General features: G+C 47.5%; 1 protein-coding gene across 2 annotated transcripts; it reads left to right on the forward strand.

The window, feature by feature from the left end:
* Positions 1 to 4,364: 4,364 nt before the first annotated feature.
* LOC138725377 (cystatin-B-like) lies at positions 4,365 to 12,631 on the forward strand. Of its 2 annotated transcripts, none has more exons than XM_069866254.1 (3): positions 4,365 to 4,507; positions 11,057 to 11,158; positions 11,808 to 12,631. In XM_069866254.1, the coding sequence occupies exons 1-3, from the start codon at positions 4,442 to 4,444 to the stop codon at positions 11,934 to 11,936; spliced, it is 297 nt and encodes a 98-aa protein (XP_069722355.1). In that variant the 5' UTR covers positions 4,365 to 4,441; the 3' UTR covers positions 11,937 to 12,631. The 2 variants fall into 2 exon arrangements, with proteins under 2 accessions (XP_069722355.1, XP_069722361.1); XM_069866260.1 differs by lacking the exon at positions 4,365 to 4,507 and adding an exon at positions 10,370 to 10,510.
* The last annotated feature ends 3,114 nt before the right edge of the window (positions 12,632 to 15,745 follow it).

Here is a 15,745-nt window from a genome sequence, read left to right on the forward strand (position 1 = left end):
TGGCCCATCTTGAAGACAGGGCACCTAGCACAAGAAGGGTGGACTGTACCTAAAGAAAAACAGTAAGGACTTCAGTAAAGAACATAGCAGAACTTCATTACTCTTGACACTTGTCCCGCTCCCCCAAAAGCAGACGTAAGTGCTTCTGGTTTTACAAGGTATGTCTCTTTCTCCTCCATCCATGCTGGAAAGTTTGGAAGTAAGAGAGTTGTTATTGCAGCCCGATGAGAGAAAAAGTACCCCTTGACAGCCTGGCAGAATTGGGTAGGGTTATGCTGCAGAATTTATTTCTCCCTTCCCAGATTCCACGTGTAAGAACAAGCATCTGGCATGAAGATGTCAGTACTCTTCCTCATCAGACAAGAAGGTAATCTACACCACTGTGGAAAGGTGCATGGGCCTGAAGCTTAGTGTAAGCAGAGATGAAAGGACGGTGTGAATGTGTTGGGGAAAATGCCATAATTCTCTTGTTACTGTTTTTGCTTGGTTGTTCTTTTGCCAGGGCAGGTGAATAAAACTTACAGGTGACATTACTGCATAAAACCTTGTTTTGCTGCCTCCACTTGTTGCTGATGACGAAGCGGAGCTTTGGCTTAGGAGAGCGCAGTAGAAGTCCATAACCCCAAGAATCATGCTATTCACACAAGTTATTATATTTCAGACCTTTTGTGGATCTGTTACATCCATCTCAAAGTGGGCTCAAATTTTAATTATGCCATGTAAGAACTAATCCAACTTTAATTGTAAGGTCTCCAAATTACAATCTTTGATTAAAGCTATGGCACAGCTGGTTAAAAAAAAAAAAAGAGAGAGAGAGTTTGAAAACACAAATCCTTGTGGCCACAACTTTGGAAACCACATTCTGCCCCTGGATGCATGGGGAGTTGCTCGTTGCTTCTTAAAAGTCAGTCACTTCCCGTGGCTGCTGGTTGTGGCTTAAAGACCCAAAGTCTCCTGAAGTATAAATGCACGACCAAAACCGCGCACTAGATGGCAGGAAGGGATAAAGAAAAATACTTCGGTTATGGGCTACGTTTCAAATAATCTCAAGAGCCGAATAGTTTTAGTGCCAGTGAATTATTCCTACAGGCCAAAACCAGCACAATAGCCCCTGAAGTGAAGATGACAGCACTGAAAGCATAGAAGTGCTTAATGAATGAAGTGAAAATAACACCAGGACACAAACCGAAGACTGTGCATGAACACAGGCAATGTGAGCAACAAAGTCGCCATCGGCTGCCTTGTTTAGAGAACAGTGTTCACGGGCTATGCACACAGTAGGGAATGTTGAAATCTGAGTATTTTTTCTTCTCTGGATGGTTTTCATCCTTGAGGTGTTTTTCGTTCTTTACATCTGCTTAAAAGGAATTTGTACCCTGGCACACGATGAGGTTCTAAAAGCTACCATAATTTCACAGCAACAGACTGACCACGCTCTGTTTGCATGCACGCCTTCAGCTGCACGCCTGCCCATCGGCTCTAAGCCTGAAGCTCCCCATGCTGTGTGAGATGCTGCTGCAGCCTGTTCTAGGGACACACATGCTAGACGCAAGGGAAGTTCAGTAAAAAAGGACCCTCTTCATGCAGATTTGCAACCAGACCCTTTTTCCCCATGCACAGAGGAGGGTATATGTTCTCATTCCGTCAAGCCCAGGAGAAGAGCAAGTTTGCTTACACACCTGTCCAAAAGCCTGTCTGTTGCCACACAAGCCAATACTGATGAAGACAAGTTGGGTGACATTCTTCTGTTGAAAGTTGAAGCCTGAGAGCTTCCACTGGCATGTCCCACCAGAAGCCGCCCATGTGAATGGCTGTCATATGCCACTCCCCACAGCACAAAAACCTACAGGAAAGTATATGCCAAGGTTGGTGCCTCCTGAACCATCCAGTAGTGACACAACAACAGTGGGGACAGAAGCATGGAGTATATCAATTCTGTGGTGAGATTTCCATTGGCAAACTTTGCTGATGGGCAGGGAGCGATTTTAGTGAACCGCTCAGTACTTTACTCTCACTCTGCTCAAAACCCAGCTGAGTTCTGTCTGTCCAGAGCCCAGGCAGAGCATTCATTTGCTCTCCACAGAGGAGAGAGATGATACCAAGAGAAAGAAATCCACCTTCCCCATTCTGTTTCATGCTTCTTATCATGTCCTCCATGCCAGTGCAGAAGGCCCATTCAGTAGGAAATACCTGCTGGTGTTAAAGTTAGGGTTGCATTTGACACATGTACCAAGGGGTGCTAGGAAGTAGTGGGAGGAAGGTAGGTTTCTGGGTTTTTTTTATTTTTCCAAAGAATCTGGATGTTCAAACTGGGGGGAAATTTTGCTAAGGGCCTGAACATTCAGACTGAAGTCTCACCAGGGTATTTCCCAAAGGCTGTGTAATTCATCACAACCTTCAGTGTGCTGGCTGAGGAACAGCAAAATGAGCCTGGTAGAGGGAATGAGGAATACAGTGAACATAGAGGGAAAATTGCTGTGCTGCTAAAGAATAATAGATTCATAGAATGTCCTGAGTTGGAAGGGACCCACAAAGACTCCTATTCATGCATGGAACAACCCCAACATTCACACCATGTGTCTGAGAGTGCTGTCCAAGTGCTTCTGGAACATCGTAAGGCTTGGTGCCATTACTGCTTCCCTGCAGAGCTGTTCCAGTGCTCCACCACCCTCTGGGCGAAGAACCTTTTCCTAGTATCCAGCCTAAACCTGGCACATCTTCTTGCCATTCCCTTAGGTCCTACCACTGGTGACCAAAGAGAAGAGATCAGTGCCTACTCCTCCTCCTCCCCTTGTGAGGAAGCTGTAGACTGTGACGAGGTCTCCCCTCAGTCCCCTCTCCTCTCGGATGAACAAACCAAGTGACTTTAGGTGCTCCTCATACAGCTTCCCCTCTAAACACTTTACCAACATTGTGGCCTCCTCTGGACACTCTCCAGTAGCTTTCTATACTTTTTATACTCTGAAATCCAAAACTGCACCCAGTGCTCAAGGTGGGGCCGCATCAGTGTGGAGCAGAGCAGGACAATCACCTCCCTCAACCAGCTGGCAAAGCTGTGCTGGATGCACCCCAGGACACAGTTGGCCTTCTTGCCGTGCTTCTGAAGAGTCAAAGTGATAACAAAAATGCCAGCAAATAAACTCTAAGACTCATTTTGGAGTTTTACAAAGCAAGCACCCTTTATCAGGGCTAGGCAACACAAGGCAGCGATCTCCATCATTCGTTTGCAGCCAGACGGGAGCTGGGACAGAACAGATTTCCCACTGACAGGCACGTGGATAAACTTTCCCAGAAATCTTATGCATATTCTATTACTTTCCAAGGACTCATTTTAATGTTATTATGAACTTCACATCAGCCAAATCTCTTGCTAATTTGGAGCTTTGGAGCCAGTTCTGCCTGACCTTGCTTTTGAGCTAGGGAAAGGCTGCGAGCAGGGACTGCAGAGGGAGAGACACCTGTTCAGCACAGATCACACCAAGCATAAAAATAACAGTGGCTGGAAATCACTATTTCAAAAAAAACCACCATGCTATAAGAAAAACATGCTATAAGAAACATGCTATTAAAAGTGCTATTAAAAATACTGTAAGAAAACCCACTTTATATTTAAAAAAAACATGCTATCAGAGGGACATTCTGTCTCACTTTTGAGAAATTATAGAATCATAGGACAGTTTGGGTTGGAAGGGACCTTAAAGATCATCCAGCTCCAACCCCTCTGCTGTGGGCAGGGACACCTCCCACTAGATCAGGCTGTTCAAAACCTCATCCAACGTGGCCTTGAACACCTCCAGGGATGGGGCAGCCACAGCTTCCCTGGGCAACCTGTGCCAGAGCCTCGGCACTCTCATTGTGAAGTTCCTCCTTGTGTCTAGTCTAAATCTGCCCCTCTCCAGTTTATACCCATTGCCCCCAGTCCTGTCACCACAAGCCTTTGTAAACAGTCCCTCCCCAGCTTTCCTGTAACCCCTTCAGGTACTGGAAAGTCGCTATAAGGTCTCCTTGGAGCCTTCTCTTCTCCAGGCTGAACAACCCAAACTCTCTCAGCCTGTCCTCGTACGGGAGGTGCTCCAGCCCTGGGATCATCCTTGTAACCCTCCTCTGGACCCGTTCCAACAGCTCCATATCCTTCTTATGTTGAGGATTCCAGAACTGGACACAATCCTCCAGGTGAGGTCTCACAAGAGAGGAGTAGAGGGGCAGAATCCCCTCCCTCGCCCTGCTGGCCACGCTTCTTTGGATGCAGCCCAGGATGGCTTTGTAAATACAGATATTCGGATAAAGCGAACCCCACTTTAGCTGAACCCCAAGTGTCACGGCACGTCCCCCTCCCCACCCTCTCCCTGCCCCGAGACCCGCCCCTCTCCCCCTCCCTCCGCATCCCCCTCTCCCGCCCCGCCTGTGCGGGCGGAGCGAAGCCGAGCTCAGCCGCGGCGCCATGATGTGCGGGGGACCCTCGGCTGCCCGGGCCGCCACCCAGGAGACGCAGCAGATAGCGGAGGAGGTGAGGGAAGGGCCCCCCGGCATCTGCGGTGGCTGCGCCCGCAGGGACCCCGGGCTGGGGAGATGGGGGGGGGCGGAGCGAACGCAGCGGCCGAGATCGGGCTGGGGAAAAAACCTCCTTAACACCGTCTGGGGGGTCTTAAGAAGCAAGCGTTCTCTTTATTCGGCACCGCGAGGTCGGTCTTTCTACCGGGGACTACAAGTAGCGGGGTTTTATGCGGTGAATTTGCACGTACGCGTTGTATTTCTCCTCAGAGCCGCGCTTATTAGTCGCGTTTCGCAGTGCTTATTATAATAGGTGCCCGCCCCCTCGCGCATGCCCGATAGGAATGGTTGGACGGGATGCTCCGGGAGGTCTTTTCCAACCTGGCGATTCTCTGCTTCTGCAAAGCAACCCCCTCCCCTGTTCCTTTGGCATCTGCCTCCCCCTTTGAAGCCTCCACGTCAGGTTCAAAATAAGGGTTATCTTGATCTCCCGTCTTCTTTTGGCTCCTGAAGGGCTGGCCCGGCGTCTGTCTTCTGCGGCCTTCCTTGTCTCGTTCCTTAAATATCACAGAAGGATGATAGAAGGGATCTGGGGGTTCTGGTTGAACAAGTTGAGCTTGAGCCAGCAGCGCCCTGGCAGCCAAGAGAGCCAACCGTGTCCTGGGGTGCATCAAGCACTGCATTGCCAGTGGGTCAAGGGAGGGGGTTGTCCCGCTCTACTCTGTACTGGTGTGGCCCCTTCTCAGGTCCTGGGTTTCCCACTATAAAAAGGATATCAAGCTACTGGACAGTGTCCAGAGGAGGCCACAGAGTTGATGAAGGGTTTGGAGAGGAAGCGGCTGAAGTCACCTGGTCTGTTCAGCCTGGAGAAGAGAAGATTGAGGGGAGACCTCATCACAGTTTGCTGCTTCCTCATGAGGGGAAGCGGAGGAGGAGCAGGCACTGATCTCTTCTCTCTGGTGACCAATGATAGGAGCCGAGATGTGTGAGGAGAGGTTTAGGTTGGACATCAGGAAAAGTCTCTTCACTGAGAGGGTGGAGGAGCACTGGAACAGCTCCCCAGAGAAGCAGTCATAGTCCCAACCCTGACAATATTCCAGAAGCTTTTAGACAACAGCCTCAGAGATATGGTGTGAATGTTTGGGTTCTCCTATGCAGGCACAGGAGTTAGACTTGGTGATGCTTGTGGGTCCCTTCCAACTCAGGTCATTCTATGAACATCCAGTACAGGGTGGGTCTGCATGGCTGGAAAGCAGGTCTGCAGAGAACAACTTGGGAGTGGTCCTGTAGGACACCTTGCAGCAAAGGTAGCCAGTGGTATCCATTCTACATTTCTGTGCACTGACGGCAGGGCTGCCCTTCCTCCCTCTTTGGAAGAAAAGCAGGAAGCCTGACAAACTGTGGAGATGTACTCAGCAGTCACTGGCTCTCCAGAACCCTCTCTGTGCCTGCTTGGCTTGGCACAGTTTGATTGAGTGGAGCAGGTTGAGGGTTTTAAGTGGATGTTTTTGAGGGACTTCGGGAGGAGCCGTTGGCAGCATTGACTGCTGAGAGGGAGCCAGGGTTCCTGTCTGTGCAGGTGATGTGCTACCTGTCTGTGCAGGTGATGTGCTACCTGCCTGCTTCAGTACAGAGCCACCCCACAACCCCTGTGCCTCACGTTTTCTTGAACTTGAGGAAGGAGCTCAGATGGTTCTTGCAAAGTGAATCTTATAACTAAGACTTTTTTTTTTTTTTGCTGGGGAAATAAGCAAGCACATTTCTCTGCTGTTTCTGCTGTTCCCTGACACAGAATTCAACTCTAACCACTGCCAGCTCCAAATCCTGACACTACTTCCTTAAATTAACGTCCATGTCAATGAAGCACAGACTTTTGTTCTAAAAATGCCAATGTACAACTACATTCTCTCAAAGCACGTGGTCTTGTTCAGGCATGGGAGCTCAAGTTCCTTCTGCTTTTTGGTTTTAGCAGCTAGAGTATGTCAAGCCAGTGAAAAAAAGATGAAGGACAAGCTCCAGCTTCTTCTGCTCTTTGTCACTGTCTGGATTTGTTCCCCAGGCTGCAGCAGTTTCTAAACACATACAGAGCACCCAAAAGCACAGCAGTCATTGAAATGACCGTTTAGCTTGTAGAACCTGATGAGTCATCATCATGTGCATCACCTAACCTCCAACCTGAGTTTGCAGTAATGAGAATTGTAGAGAGAGTCTCAGGGATTCTTTTGACCTGAGAAGGTCTGTGTGTCGTGTTAAAGATAATGCAAATATGCAATTAACATTGCAGATGGACTGAAAACTAGTTTTGAAATCCTGGCTGTCTGTTCTGTGGTAGAATACAGTGGTCTGGTAAACCAAAAATAAGATGAAGAGCATGAAAAATGAAACCCAGTTGGATTCAGAAGTGAACAGAATTAACCAAAACTTTGGCATTTTCATTTAAGTCACATAAATATTTCAGAGTTTGTCCAGCTTGTTTTGAATGCCAGTTTAAGTTGCATTATTTACTGAAATACAAGCAGGAAAACCTCAAACTGAATATTTTTGCCCATGTAGTCATATCCTCATTTGGATACAGACTGTGAAGGAAACATTAGTTTTGTTAAATCAAGATAGAACTTCTCAAATTGTTTTGTTTGCTTAAAATCAAGTCTTTGTGGAGATTTGTTAGAGCCTGCCAGTTTGCTTGCCACATTTCCTGTTCCTGCTTTTCCAGTTCTCATCTCTTGTATTGCTTCATAAGAGTTGCCGTGACAGCTGAATGTTGTTCAGTTTCATGGTCCTGGCAAGTAGTGCTACTCACCCAGAGCAGGTACAGCATGAGACAGAGCAGGACAGCTTCTATTTGTCAGTGTCTCTGGCTCAGGAGTTCCATAGGAGCTGCCTCTCCATGATATCACACCGAGAAAGACAGTAGCTGGAGGACCCAGAACTGCACTTAAACATTTAGTTTATTACCTATAATGTTACAATTCTAAGTCAAGAATATAAGCTTAAGTCTAGACCAATGTTAGCATTTTAGAAGGGTTTCTGAGGGACTCTATGACCTGTCTGGAGTTCAGTGATAAAGTCTTTCTAGATGTTTCCATGAGATTGCTGCAGGTGAAGTTTTCCAGACGCTCCGCTGCTCGGAGGGATTGGATCCATGATGTTATGTTGACATCGCTGGGGGGTCTCAGATTAACTGAGAGGGAGCTCCAGTAATGACCCACTCCTCTAATCCTCCTATAGTCCCTTCTGGAGTGATAACATCTGGGTTATCAGTCAGCCCAGCTCCTTATCTTCTTTACCTTTGGCCAGTGGCGCTACTCGTAAGGGACATGGTGGGTTGCTTTGGCCCCCCTGCCAGTGCAACCCCCACCAATGTGTAGGGATCCGAAAAACTCCAGGGTCATACATCAAGCCATTTCAAACACACAAAACTCACTGTTTCCACATCCATAAGTCATCCAAGTACAACATATATTGGTTTCTATTCATAAATCTTATTAATACTTTTGTTTTCATGATGACCTCTGATTCTTTGTTCTGTGGCTGTGGTGTAACTCTGCATACCTGCGTTTATATGCAGGAGGGAGTGACCAGCGGCCAGTATGGTCATCCTGATAGGCAAACGAGTGGTAGAGACATAATGGCTAGCTCATTCCCCCCGACTCATCCTTGCTGCACACATGGGCTTTGATGGGGCCACTGATATCGAGCGGCCACCAGACCTTTGTCTCGTTCCTCTCCTCCCCGTGGCTCAGCAAAGCAGCAGCCCTCTTCAGCAGCTTCAAGATTGGGTAGGGGTATGTCACATGGCAAGGATTTACACCCTGGCCTGTTCAGCCTTTGGCTTCTCAGGGGCAGCTGTGGCAGAGATTAGTCAGGGTGATTTTGGAACCATCTGCTTTTTATTAGCTGCTCTGGGAGTAAGCTACAGGCTGTGCAGAACAGCAAAGAGCCTTCAGGTCATGAGAATTATCAGCGCGGTGACTGAATCACGGATTGTTTGGGTGAGAAGGGACCGCACCTCCTGCTGAGCACATGGTCAGCACCCCCAGGCTGCGCTGGGCTTTGTCCAGCCAGGTCTTAAACCTCTGAGGATGGAAACTGCACAGTTTCTCTGGGCAACCTGCTCTACTGCCAGAGTGCCCTCAGAGGGAGGAAGTTTTTCCTTAAATCCAGTCTCAATCTCCATTTCAATTTATGACCATTGGGTCTCATTTTTCTGCCCCTCTGTAAAAATCCTGGCTTCTTGTAGGCACTGGAAAGCTCTCCTCAAAGCCTCCTCTTCTGCAGGCTGAGCAAGCTCATTTTCTTTCTCTGCTCACAGCGCAGGTGCTCCAGCCATATGACCTGATGGTGGCCCTCCAGTGAGCTTGCTACATTTTATTAACATCTTTCTTGTATTGGGAGCCCAAAACTGGACACAGTATGGAATCATTAAGGTTGGAAAAGACCTCTGAGATCATCAGGTCCAGCTGTCAGCCCAATACCACGGTGCCTACTAAACCTTGTCCTGAAGTGACACATCTACGTGCTTTTTTAACACCTCCAGGGATGCACCACTGCCCTGGGCAGCCTGTTCCAATGCTTCACCACTCTTCCAGTAAAGAGATTTTACCTGATATCGAATCTGAATCTCCACTGGTGCAACTCGAGGCCATTTCCTCTATCTAACAAGTGCCAATTAAAGGGCAGTAATCACGTCTCTCTTCTGGCTGGGCTCCTCCTGGTGCAGCCCAGTATGCTGTTACCTTGATCATGATCTAGACCATGATCATGAACTAGCAGGGTGGGCTGGTAGCAGCCAGAGAGCATCACTGCAGAGAGCATCAGTCCCTGTGCCGTCCCTCCCTATACTGAATCAGGATACCCATTTGTCACATGCCGGGGTGAGTCATTGGCACAATGCACCCTGACTAACTTGCAGCCACATGTGGCACTGAGCTGTCTGCAGTCTTGGAGCACAGTGTTCAGCCTTCTGGTAGAAATTCAAAATGTACTGAGCCAGCGTGATGTTGAGACCTAAGAAACCAACCTTGCACAACTTCTGATAGGGTCAGTGGGATGCTTATGTCCGCCCTTTCCCCCAGTTCTTAAAATTTGTAAGAGTGCTGAAAACTGAAACCACTTGCTCCATCCTCTGACTCAGGAGAAGGGGAGGAGGGAGGACTGCATCCCTGCACTTTTGGCGCTCTGCCATTCCTTGCATTGTACCATACAAAGTTGTTTGGTGTGCTTTGATTTCCATATGGCAAAACACATCTGTACAAAACATCCAAACATTGTTATCTTACTGTCTTACTGGTCACAGCACAGAATAAGCCTAGAGGTAGCACCTCTGAGAGAAGATGTACAGTATGGTCAAAGCTCCCAGGGACAGGATGGTCACTGATCAGCTATCTTGGAAAGGCACCAAAGTTTGGTTCTGCACCTTCTCGGTTCTGGAGTGGGAGAACATACCCTGTCGGAGAGATTGCTTCTGTTCCTACTTCACCTAGAGCAGCTGAGCAGCAGCAAAGTGGCACCTGTTTTCCCCCAAGGAAGCTGGGGGATTTAAGGCAGGATAGCCAATATATTCATTCCCATTGTATTTCGGAAGAAAGGGAAGTTCACCGTATAGCTGGAAAATCTACTCAATGCTGGTATTGTTGCACTGAGACTGGAGGGTGGGCTACACAATGATGTAGTGCAGGAGGTAAGGCCTGGGTAGAACTGCGCTTACAGCAAGGACTACCAAGATTAATTCATACTGCCCTGTAAACAAAGCCTGTACTGTACAGCTGTGATGTTCTGGAGAGCCAAGTGTAGGAAATACGAGCTGCAGCTCCTGTAAGTTCACGCCCTCCCTCTAGGGTATCGGGCAAGTTATTCTGACTTCTTGAGCACTGGCTTTACACTCTGGAAACTGGGATGATAGCTCAGAAGGCTTTATGGTTTACTTAGTTTTTGGAAAATATTTGCAGTTTGAAAACATAGACTCCAGCAGATGTGCTGGAAGAACTGTCAAACAAATGTTGTAAATCCTCGGACTTGGGTAATTTGCTTTCAAAGCTTGATTTTTGGATGTCTGTCTGTTCTGTGGTGCCGGGTCTGTAATAACTTGTTCTGGATTTTAAAAGGTATCTAATGCTGCAGGCTGTTAGAATGATGCATATTAAAACCTTCTCTTTAAAAAGACCTGTAGCCTTGTGCACGTAGATACTGAACCACTTTGCGTTTGGTTTGGGGTATACAGGATGGAAAGGGAAGCTGAGACAATGATATAAGAAATCATTTGTCAAAATAAGTTTTCTAGTTTTTCACGCAGTTCTGTGTTGGAAGCTCCAGACGTGGTGTCAGTCTTTGGTGGCTGAATCACATCGCTGTCCTGGCTTTGCTGCCTGTCTAGGTTTCTGGTCTTTCTGTAACAGAAAAATTAACATTATTCATTTTGATCTTCTAATAACTTAGAAAAGCAGGAACTCTGTGGGTACTGAGCAGCAGTGACCTGAGGGGTACTGAGGCACGCTGAAAATGTGGGCCTTAAGTCCTAAATACTTGAATGTTGCATCAGTCTCAAATAACCTGTTGTTTCCTTAAGGTGAAACCTCAGCTAGAAGAAAAAGAAGGGAAAACATTTGATGTCTTCACTGCGGTGGAGTTTAAAACTCAAGTGGTTGCTGGAACAAACTACTTCATCAAGGTAGAGGACACTGGCAATTGGGATTTGGGTTTTTTTAAATTCAAATGCATAATAGTTGGAATGTGAGGTTTTTTTCTGTGCTTAACTACAGAGGGATGCTTATGATTTGAACTTAATAAAAAAACCCCTGGACATTAGAAAACAAAAATCCACTCCCAACCTCCCTGACTATCTCCCTGTCTGTATTAAATACAGATAAGAGCGCTTCTCTATTTTCATAATGATTTTTACTTGTCAGTTACTTTGTGAAATTTACTTTTGGGGATGATTACACATTTGTGATGTTGAGCACTAATGTTCCGTTAAGCAAAGTCACAAGTGTAAAGACACAGTGAAGTGCCAAACCTGTAGTGGTAGCACACACAGAAGAAAGCAATGGTGATCAAAGCATTGAAGAGCTGCTTGTGCCAGATAAGATTGGACCATTTTTAATGTATTTAATATATTAATCACTTCTCTGCAACTCAGATTGCCTACCTGTATGTTCCCCATCCAAGAGACAGGGAAAGTTAAAAAGCATAGAAGGATTAGATGATATTTTCTTGCTGCTTTGCTGCTTCCCTGTCCTCAAAACATGCCAACCTACACCATCCTTCCCGCTGAAGGCTGTAGTGACTCCGTGGAACTCACTGGTTTTCATGCTTTGCAGGTCCATGTTGGCAATGACGAGTTCCTGCACCTGCGGGTGTTCAGAAGCCTCCCTCACGAGAACAAGCCGCTGAGTCTCCACAGTTACCAGAGCAGCAAGACCAAGGATGATGAACTGGCTTACTTCTAGCAAGCTGATCTTGGGGCCTTTTTCTAATTGTTTCTTACGTGCAATTTCTGTAGGCTGCAAAATGTTGATTCCTGTGCCAACAGAATAGAAAATAAAATGTCTTTTTTTAAACTTAATGTTGGGAAAAATGAATTGCTTTTCTGCCATTCCCTTCCTGTGCGATAGCTAAACTGTAGGCTCACACAGCTTTCCTTTTGCCTGCACTAACACAAACCCAAGTGTCAGCACTGACTTCAGTGCAACTGAACAGGAATTCCATTGTCTGAGTCCTGTTGGTGGATTCCTTGGTCTGGAAATTGAAAGAGGAGCGACACTGGCACTCCTGTTTGCAGAAAGGAGGGAGAGGAAAGGCTGAATCTTTTCTGTGCTGTTTTGCAACTTTGAATCCATCTGAAGATTTAAATTGTAAGGCGTATCACATGGGCAAAGACCTGAACAGAGACTTGAGCTGAAGCAGTTTTGAAAACAAGAGAAAGAGGAAGATTATTGTCTTTGAAAGAAAAATTCCCCTGTCATCATGCTCATCCTCTTGCAGCAGCAGGACAGAGTGTCCAGTAGAGGGTGTACAAGTTAAAAAAAACCCAACAAATCAACAGCTTGCTTATTTCCTCAGTCCTAAGGAAAGTTCCTGGAAAGGAACTCAAGCTGGACAAGCATGTCTGCATTAACAACAATAAACATTTCTCTTAAATTGAGATGGCAGATATGAGTGGTGTTTTGCTGTTCTCTTTACTGGTTCTCAATATTGGTTGTGTTGCTTAAAGGTTTTTTCCATGAGTGATTTTCATATTCCAGATAACTTCACGTGTTTTCTATGTTATAATTAGAAATACTTTATTGTAGGCCCGTGAGAGACATGAAAGGCAGCCTTTACAGGTAGGACTTGCCTTTAGGAACATGAGGTCCCTACGATGAGCAGGAAAGTCTGGAAACAGGAAGACTTCCCTCAGCAGAGCTGGATCAGGCTGAGGGAATACTTAGCAAAACTGGACTTAGGCAATGCCATGGGACTTGAGGGGATGAATCCATGGATGCTTAGGAAGATGCCCAATGTCATTGCAAGGCAACACTCAATACACTTTGAAAGCTCATGGGCACTGGTGGAGGTTCCCAAGGACTGAAGGAATCATAGAATCATAGAATCACCAGGTTGGAAGAGACCCACCGGATCATCGAGTCCAACCATTCCTATCAAACACTAAACCGTGCCCCTTAAAACCTCGTCCACCCCTGCCTTAATCACCTCCAGGGAAGGTGAATCGACCACCACCCTGGGTAGCCTGTTCCAGTGCCCAATGACCCTTCCTGCGAAAAATTTTTTCCAGCCTAAACCTCCCCTGGTGGAGCTTGAGGCCATTCCCTCTTGTCCTGTCCCCTGTCACTTGGGAGAAGAGGCCAGCACCCTCCTCTCTACAACCTCCTTTCAGGTAGTTATAGAGAGCACTGATGTCTCCCCTCAGCCTCCTCCAGGCTAAACAACTCCAGCTCTCTCAGCTGCTCCTGATAAGGCCTGTTCTCCAGCCCCTTCACCAGCTTCATTGCTCTTCTCTGGACTTGCTCCAGAGCCTCAACATCCTTCTTGTGGTGAGGGGCCCAGAACTGAACACAGTACTCGAGGAGCAGTCTCACCAGTGCCGAGTACAGAGGGAGAATAACCTCCCTGGACCTGCTGGTCACGCCATTTCTGATACAAGCCAAGATGCCATTGGCCTTCTTGGCCACCTGGGCACACTGCTGGCTCATGTTCAGTCGGCTGTCAACCAACACCCCCAGGTCCCTATCTTTCAGGCAGCTCTCCAGCCAGACTTCTCCTAGTCTGTAGCACTGCATAGGGTTGTTGTGCCCCAAGTGCAGGACCCGGCATTTGGCCTTGTTAAACCTCATCCCATTGGACTCTGCCCAGCGGTCCAGCCTGTTCAGATCCCTTTGCAGAGCCTCCCTACCCTCCAGCAGATCCACACTTCCACCCAGCTTAGTGTCATCTTCAAACTTGCTAAGGGTGCAGCCAATGCCTTCATCCAGGTCATTGATAAAGACATTGAACAGGGCTGGACCCAGCACTGAGCCCTGGGGAACCCCACTTGTCACTGGCCTCCAGCTGGATTTAACTCCATTTACCCCCACTCTCTGGGCCCGGCCATCCAACCAGTTTTCCACGCAGGAGAGTGTGCGTCTGTCCAGGCCAGAGGCTGACAGTTTCCAAAGCAGAATGCTGTGAGAAACTGTGTCAAAGGCTTTACTGAAGTCCAAGAAGAACACATCCACAGCCTTTCCCTCATCCAGCAGCCGAGTCACTTTGTCATAGAAGGCGATCAGGTTAGTTTGGCAAGACCTGCCTTTTGTGAACCCGTGTTGACTGGGCCTGATCACCTAGTTCTCTTGCATGTGCTTCATGATAGCACTCAAGATCACCTGTTCCATGACTTTCCCTGGCACTGAGGTGAGCCTGACAGGCCTGTAGTTCCCTGGATCCTCCCTGCGGCCCTTCTTGTAGATGGGCACAACATCAGCCAGCCTCCAGTCCAGTGGGACTTCCCCAGTCTTCCAGGACTGCTGGAAGATGATAGAAAGGGGTTTGGCCAGCACATCCGCCAGCTCCTTCTGTACCCTTGGATGAATCCCATCTGACCCCATAGACTTGTGGGTGTCTATTCAGGCTCGCAAGGCTCTGACCACCTCCTCTTGGATCATGGGAGCCTCATTTTGCTCCTCTAGCTCCTGGGTTTGTACACAGAGGGAACGACTTTCTTTACAATTAAAGACTGAGGCAAAGAAGGCATTAAGTACCTCAGCCTTTTCCTCATCCCCTGACACTGTTGTTCCTTCTGCATCCAATAGGGACTGTATGGTCTCCCTAGTTCCTTTTATTATTTATATATTTATAGAAGGATTTTTTGTTATCTTTCACAGACTTTGCCAATCTGATTTCTAGTTGAGCCTTAGCCCTTCTGATTTTTTCTCTGCACAATCTCACTTCCCTCCTGTAGTCCACCCAAGAGGCCTGTCCCCTCTTCCAGAGCCCATAAACGTTTCTCTTCTTGATATCACTTAAGATCCCTCTGTTCAACCAAGCTGGCTTTTTCCCCTGCCGGCTTTTTTTCTGGAACATGGGGATGGCTTTCTCCTGAGCTGCTAGAATTTCCTTTTTGAAGAGCTCCCAGCCTCATGGGCTCCCTTGCCCTTAAGTACTGTCTCCCATGAGACTTTGCCAACCAGCCTTCTGAAGAGTTCAAAGTCTGCCCTCTGGAAATTTAATGCTACTGTCCTGCTAACCACCCTCTTCACTTCACCTAGAACAGAAAACCCTATCATCTCATGATCGCTTTGTCCTAGGCGTCCACCTACTGCCACATCCCCCACAAAGCCTTCTCTGTTCACAAGGAGCAGGTCCAGGAGGGCATCCTCCCTTGTTGGTTCATTGACCAGCTGTGCAAGGAAGTTGTCGTCTAGAGATTAACCCCAGCTGTTTATAGAAGAGCTCATCAGCTGCTTCTCCTTGGCTGGGTGGTCTGTAACAGACTCCCATCACAAAATCTACCTTCTTGTGTGGCCCCTCTGATTTTAACCCACAGGAAGTCAATCTCCTCATCACCACAATCCATCTCAACGGAGTCCAAGTCCTCCCTTACAAAGAGGGCTACCCTGCCGCCTCTCCTACCCTTCCTATCCCACCTGAAGAGTTTGTACCCCACCATAGCTGCACTCCAGTTATATGAGTCATCCCACCACGTTTCTGTGATGGCAACGACATCATAGGCTCCTTGCCCTATGACAGCTTCCAGGTCTTCCTTCTTATTACCCATGCTGCG

This window comes from Phaenicophaeus curvirostris, chromosome 1 (assembly GCF_032191515.1).
Source record: "Phaenicophaeus curvirostris isolate KB17595 chromosome 1, BPBGC_Pcur_1.0, whole genome shotgun sequence".
Classification (NCBI taxonomy): Eukaryota; Metazoa; Chordata; class Aves; order Cuculiformes; family Cuculidae; genus Phaenicophaeus; species Phaenicophaeus curvirostris.